Below are 6,976 nucleotides of genomic sequence, written 5' to 3' on the forward strand. Positions count from 1 at the left end.
TCAGTACATAAACAATGCACAGTTCCAGGAAATGCCATCAGTACTGGAATCTATGTGAACGGTGCTTCCTGACATTGTGCAGCACATAGCATAACACCTGAATGCCAGGTCCCAGCTGAGGTTTCTTCCTTCCTTCCTTCCTTCCTTCCTTCCTTCCTTCCTTCCTTCCTTCCTTCCTCCCTCTCTCCCTCCCTCCCAATCGTGCACCAGGCCTCTAGAGTGTGTGTGTGTGTGTGTGTGTGTGTATACAAAAAAATCATATGGAGTGGATGTGGGGGTGACTAAGAAAATATGGGAAAATGTTAATCATTTGTGAATCTAGGTGGAGAGTACCTTGGAGTTTATCTTTACAGAGTCATTATGCTAGACTAATGACAGCATAATAGAATTTCTGGGCACATTTGAAAAGGGTACCCAAGCATCACAAACTCAAGTTGCAGTTTGCTTCAGTAACAATAGCATGATTATCACTCTCATGAGAGAGGCTCCTGTGTCACAGAAGCCCCTAGTGAATTAGAATATCTTGAAGGACTCCGGTGAAATCCACTTAGGCCACTGAGAATGGAATTTAATTTGTGAATCCTTTTCAGTATTCATTATTAAATTGGGAAGAGAAACCAGTGAGATTGGTAAACTATTTCAATACTTCTTTAATAATGCTCTGAATTTATACAATAGTATGACTAATTACTGTGGCTGCACAATATGTAGTGGTTCTTTATTCTCCCCACCGTCATTAAGGCAAGGGCAGAAGTAGGAATAAAGTTTCTCCGTGAAAGTACTACTGAAGGTGTAAATGTGGGTCATGGTTTTAGCATTGTAGAAGGACACCTGCCCTCCTTCATAATCTAAGTATATGCCCACCTTGTCAATGTCGTTAGTCAGATTCAGACTGCAAGAAGGCAAATCCAGAGCCTTTAGATCATTTTGGTTCCTTAGTCTTAAAAGCCAGAATCCTTGCTCAGGAGTTAGAGGACAGCTGCCTTTCCGAATGATGGATTCTCTGACAACGCCAACTGTCCACTTTGTCTTCTTTGCTACTTCTACTTCCCAGTACCATTTTCCAGATGTGAAGCCTTTTGAGCCCAGCACAGCCACACTTGAGTCAAACCTCTCTGGATCATCGGGCATTACCTGCTTAATGTCACCATGCCACACACTGGTTCGGGTTTTGGACAGCACCAAATTTGGGTGCGCGGTTTTAGGGTCCAGAGTTAATGGAAATAAGCCTAGTAAGAAAATCAGAGAAAGCAGGGCATGGGAGAAAAGGGGTGAATGCATATTCCCATAGTAGAAGTCAGTATTTATATAAACACCAATAATTTCTCTCCCCATGCACATATATTCTTAGGCAGGTAATTACTTACGTATACTCGTTACTGTTTTGGTATCTATGTGGCTATATTCTAGACATTTTTATATTTGTGATAAAAATTAGACTGTACTCTGAAGCAATTTATTCTCTAATAAAGAAAACAATACAAATAATATAAATCTGTACTAGTATGTGTCAGAAAATACAAATGCTGAAGAGGTAACACATAGGTAAATTTGTCCTAGGAAAGCTTTCTAAGGACAATAACTATTTCCATTGTGATATGACATCTATGAAATGTATTCAGGATGCTTTGGGTAAACAGAGGCAAAAAAGCAACGGGTTAAAAACAAGTAGCTTATGTGGGAGAGAACTTAAGGGCTTGCCTGTTAGAATCAGTCAAGATCTAGCTAACTGATAGAGTCTTTAGAGGACAATGATAAGTTTATATTTGGTTTCTTAGATAATGAGACTTTTGAGATCTAGAATGGTTTGCCACTGCTAATCAGAATGTGGTCCATAATCTGTGGACCCCACTGGTGCACGATCGGGGTCAGGGAGGGACACAGGAGGTTGGACAGCTGGGGAGGGACTGCGGGAGGGCTCCAGGGCGTGTCTAGCCCATCTCGCTCAGTCCTGATTGGCAGGACCCCAGCAGCAAGCTAACCTACCAGTTGGAGCATCTGCCCCTTTGTGGTCAGTGCAGTCATAGCAACTGGTTAACTGGTTGACTGTCTGCTCCCTGGTGGTCAGTGCATGTCATAGCAAGCAGTTGAGCAGCCTTAGCATATCATTAGCATACTATGCTTTGATTGGTTGAACGGACGACTGGATGACCAGACACTTAGCATATTAGGCTTTTATTATATAGGATTTCTTAAATGTAATCATAATCATTTCATGGGTGTTTACCCATATTAGCAACTATAAATTATGTACCAACAATACATGACTATTGTATATCTCTACATATAAACGGCCAATATGCAAAGTGCCCCCTCAGGAGTTCGACCGGGAGACTGGGAGTTCGATCTCTCACTATGATGTGCGCTGACCACCAGGGGGCAGCGCGGAATGAAGGAAGGCCCCGACTGGCCTTGATCACCAGCCAGACCTAGGGACCCTACCTTTGCACGAATTTCGTGCACTGGGCCTCTAGTCTCTCTCCCTCTCTCTCTCTCTCTCTCTCTCTCTCTCTCTATATATATATATATATATACACACACACACACACACACACACACACACATTTCTGTCTGCTATGTTCTTTTCATGTTTCAGATGTTCCTCTTTTTACTCTGTTTCCCACACTCACATCTTCCCTACTTAGTGAAACTTCTCAAATGAGTGACCTATTCACTTCACTACTACCTCATCCAAATCACTCCTGGAATTCTTCTCCGGAATCATTCTTTATTTTCTAGTCCCTCACAGGCCTTTGTTTAGATATTAACAATTTTCACCTAGATGGCTACTACAAACTCTAAGTTTGTCTTCTAGTCTCTTGGGAGCAGAAACTATGTCTTTTACTTCTATGTGCTTGTGATGTGTTCCAATAAAACTTTACTTACAAAACAGGCAGCTGTATTTGCCCCAAAGAAAGTAAAGCACAAATATTTGTAAACAAATGTTATGCAAATTTATTGATAAGAGCCATAAACTAGAAACTACCCAAATGTCCATCAATTGGTGAATGAATATGCAAACTGCAATGTATCCATAAAACATGATTACTGATACATGCAACAACATAGGTGAATCTCAGAAAGCATTATTCTAAGTGAAAAAAGCCAGACACAAAAGACTACAGAACATGTAATTCCACTTACATGAGATTTTAGAAAAGACACAAGTGGAAAAAGGCAGATTTAGTGACTCTCAGGGGTTAGGGATAGAAGGAAGAGATTGACTGTAAAGGGATACGTAGGAACTTTTTAGGATGATAGAAATTTTTTATATCTTGATTTTGCACATGTTTACATAAGTATATATATTTGTCAAAACTCATCAAATTGTACACTTAAAATGATGAGTTTATATCTATGAGGTGTGTTTTTTTTTTGCTTAATCCCTTCACCTTTTTTACTCAGTCCCCTAACACCCTCCCCTCTGACAGCTGTCAGTCTGTTCTCTATATTCTTGACTCTATTCCTATTTTGTTTGTTTATTTTGTTCATTAGATTCCACATATAAGTGAAATCATATGGTATTTGTGTTTCTCTGGCTGGCTTATTTTACTTAGCATAATACTCTTAAGGTCCTTCCATGCTGTTGCAAAAGGTAAGTTTTCCTTCTTTTTTATGGCTGAGTAGTATTCCATTGTGTAAATGTAACACAGCTTTCTTATCCACTCATCTACTGATGGGCACAGACAACAGTATGGTGATCACCAAAGGGAAATGGGGGTTGAGGGAAGCAGAAGAGAATAAAGGGGGAATAAATGGTGACGAAAGGAGACTTGACTAGTGTGGTGAATACAGTAAAATGTATTATAGAATTGTACAGTTGAAACCTACATAATTTTATTAACCAATGTCACCCCAATAAATTCAATAAAATTTTAAATGATGATTTTATTCTATGTTAATTATGTCTTAGTAAAGCTGATTTTTTATTGTCAATTATCTGGAAAAATTGTTAACAGGGATAGATTTGTGATTTTCATTAAGTCAGTAACTGCTAATAATAACTAAAAAGTTTTTCTATAAAAAATTTTTAGAACTTTGTATTTATATAAATATTTTTATTTAGAATTTTATGTTCTTGAAATGCCATTTGTGTTCTTTTGTCCTGCTCAATTCTTTGGTATCTGCAGGATGACAAAAACTTAAGAGTTCATATTAGGCACACCTATTTGAATTAGTGGGTGTTTTTTGTTTTTGTTGTTGTTTTTTGAAGCACTGAAGATCTCTAAATAATCTTCTAAGATATTATACTCCATTTTATGAACATCAAACAAAAAGGACCTATAAAAACCCTATTACATTCAAAGAGTATATATAATAAACTCCTCCTTCAGGGCAGAAAAGTTCCAGGGATTTATATAACTGATTTAGCAAAACAGTATAAAATATTAGTTGTCACATTTGATAGAACAATTAAAATCGTAGGCTGAGAGGTAATTCTGACATTAGACTCTGTTTACCAGTAAAAAGCCATAAATTCTTAAGTCATGGTACCAGAAGAAATTCAGTCATACCAACTAGCTTTCTTTTGCTAAACTCTACTCTTCCCCCTGTCCCAGACTCTAAAGTATTAATTAGGGCCACAGAAGAGGTCCCACAGATGAAACATACATTAGGAGCCCCAGGAACCAATAGCTGCTACCCACTGATACCTGGAGAGATAATGGACTGCATTTCCCTCCACATCATGTACTGGATGGGACCTTTGTACAGGCCCAAGTTCATGTTTCTGGAGATAAGCTCTCTGGGTGTCAGCACTTTTATTCCTTTCTCCAAGCTGCAAGGGACATAAATAATTTATTTTAGATATTCTCCAGGGACTGAAGATAGGGTAAGAATACCATATGGAAATACCACTTACCTATCTAAGAAAGGTGTGATGTCCTAGAAGAGGAAAAGAGAAATAGAGAAGTTAGATGCCTGTTCATCACCTGCAGAAATTTCTTCGGTGATACTGGCCATCACTGGAATTTGATTGTCAATACTGGGACCCATCACCACCTCTCATCCTCCATATGTGTTTTCTGATCTGCCTCCTCCCAAGATAAACTGGTCTTATCTTGCTCTTATTTTCTAGCTCCCTTTTACATGGAATAAGAGAGAAGTTAAGGTTAGGCTACATTTCCCTATACTGCCATAGTCTCAGGAGAATACAAGAGGTCAAGCATGTCAAACTCGCGGCCCGAGGGCCACATGTGGCCCACAATGAATATTTTTGCGGCCCAGCCAATATAACAGTATGTAAGAAACGTTTTAATAAAAATTTTGTGACTTAATTTTTATAATATCCTGTTATACATAATTAATAATGAACTACAATGTTTGCTAATGACTGATTACTATAATCGTGTTGCATTCATTTCCCTTACGCGCCTTACACACAGGCGCATCATTTCTCTCCACTAATACTAGCAGCGAATATTTTAGCGCCCGATTGCCACGTCATTAGTCTTGTACTGACTTGTTTGGTGTGCGCAACAGGAAATACTTCGCTTACAGAGAACAAGAAAAATAGGTTTATTTGTGTTACACGTGTTAATTTGTGCAGTTATTCAGTATCTGGTAAGTTAATGTTCAAGAAAAAAATATTAATTTTTATTAAAATGTTCTATTATTTTATGTTAATGATTATTCATTCATTTCAGCCCTTTGTATTCAGCATGTTTCTATCGAAATAAACCTACATTTCTATGAAAATTGAAGTTTTTGTTTTTTTTGCAGCCCACATAAACTTAAACCTTGTTTATTTGGGCCATGTTAGCCTTTGAGTTTGACATGCTTGCAGTAGGTATTCTCACCCCAAGGCCACTTTTCCTTACTCTGGCTAGTTAAGCTACTGAATGCTGAAGTGGTAACCAATGCCACATTAGAAGTGAACTTTCAATGACCAAATATTGACAAATAGCTTTTCAAACAGATCAATGTATGATTTCTGAGAACCAAAGATACAGCTTAGGTTGCAACATTTTATTTTTAAGAAATAAAGCTTCAAAAGTTCTTTATGAAGAAATATTAAAATATTAATACATACGGTTATTTTTGGAATTTTATTGTCTTCTTTTCTAGGAGGGTGAAAGGAAAGCTTTCTATTGAGTGTAAGGCAAAAGTAGCTTCCTGCTTTTCTCCCAGAGAATTTTTTAAATTTTTTTTGATTGTTGACATTATTACAGATGTCCCGCATTTCCCCCTTTGCCTCCCTCCACCACCCCTGGCAGGTTTTTTCCCCTTCGTTGTGGGGAAAAGCTGCTTCTATATCCTTTCTGGCCCTCTTTCCCCTAGTAGCGTACCCAGTCATTGATATGGAGTCTTACTTTGAGAAAGTTGAAGGAGTTCTGCTCTTCCATCCGTGCCTGGAGGCTCACCAACATCTCCTTGACTAGGAGATACTGTTCCTGAAGCTGGTTCAGATTCAGCTCCATTTCCTCATTCAAGACTTTCCCTTCTTGCCGAAGCTCATTTAAAATGTCCTTTTCTTTGCCATGCAGAAATTGATGCAGCTTTAGAAACTCCACGGAGATGTGCTGCTGCAGATGTAGCTTGTTGTCCTGGAAACCTCCATGATCATCACCAGGGTAATTCCTGAGACTAGCTCTTGGGGATGGGGGCCCACACCAACAATACTCACACAACTTGGGAAATACCATAATAGGAAAATGCATAAAAATGCAATATCAACATTGAGCCATACTAAAAGGAGCCCTTTTGTGGCAGATGGGGAGACTTACTCCATCTTTCTCAGCTAGTTTAGCAATTCAGGATGAAATAGTCAAAAGTAACCTGCAGGTTCCTATTGCAGTACTGAGGTGGTAACCATTGCCATGTGAAATAAGACTGGGTTAATCAAACATTCTAGAATGAATGATAATACTCTCCTACCCACAAGTATAAGCCAATATCTACCAAGTGATACTGTTAGACTGGGGTCATAAGGAAATGGAAAGAAATATCCTTCTAGAGAAATCAAAACATCAGAACT

The 6,976-nt window shown here is 38.5% G+C and overlaps 1 protein-coding gene across 2 annotated transcripts in view; it reads right to left on the reverse strand.

The window, feature by feature from the left end:
* Positions 1 to 630: 630 nt before the first annotated feature.
* Positions 631 to 6,976, reverse strand: part of TRIM69 (tripartite motif containing 69) — an 8,468-nt gene continuing 2,122 nt past the window's right edge. The window contains exons 2-5 of one of the 2 annotated variants that reach the window (XM_014548782.1): positions 6,312 to 6,545; positions 4,862 to 4,884; positions 4,653 to 4,777; positions 631 to 1,229 (exon numbers count right to left, since the gene is read on the reverse strand). In XM_014548782.1, the coding sequence (XP_014404268.1) occupies positions 688 to 1,229; positions 4,653 to 4,777; positions 4,862 to 4,884; positions 6,312 to 6,545 (924 nt within the window). In that variant the 3' untranslated portion in view covers positions 631 to 687. Of the gene's footprint in view, positions 1,230 to 4,652; positions 4,778 to 4,861; positions 4,885 to 6,311 lie in introns of both variants that reach the window. The other variant, XM_014548781.1, reaches the window with a different exon arrangement.

The sequence above is a fragment of the Myotis brandtii genome, unplaced genomic scaffold (assembly GCF_000412655.1).
Source record: "Myotis brandtii unplaced genomic scaffold, ASM41265v1 scaffold521, whole genome shotgun sequence".
Classification (NCBI taxonomy): Eukaryota; Metazoa; Chordata; class Mammalia; order Chiroptera; family Vespertilionidae; genus Myotis; species Myotis brandtii.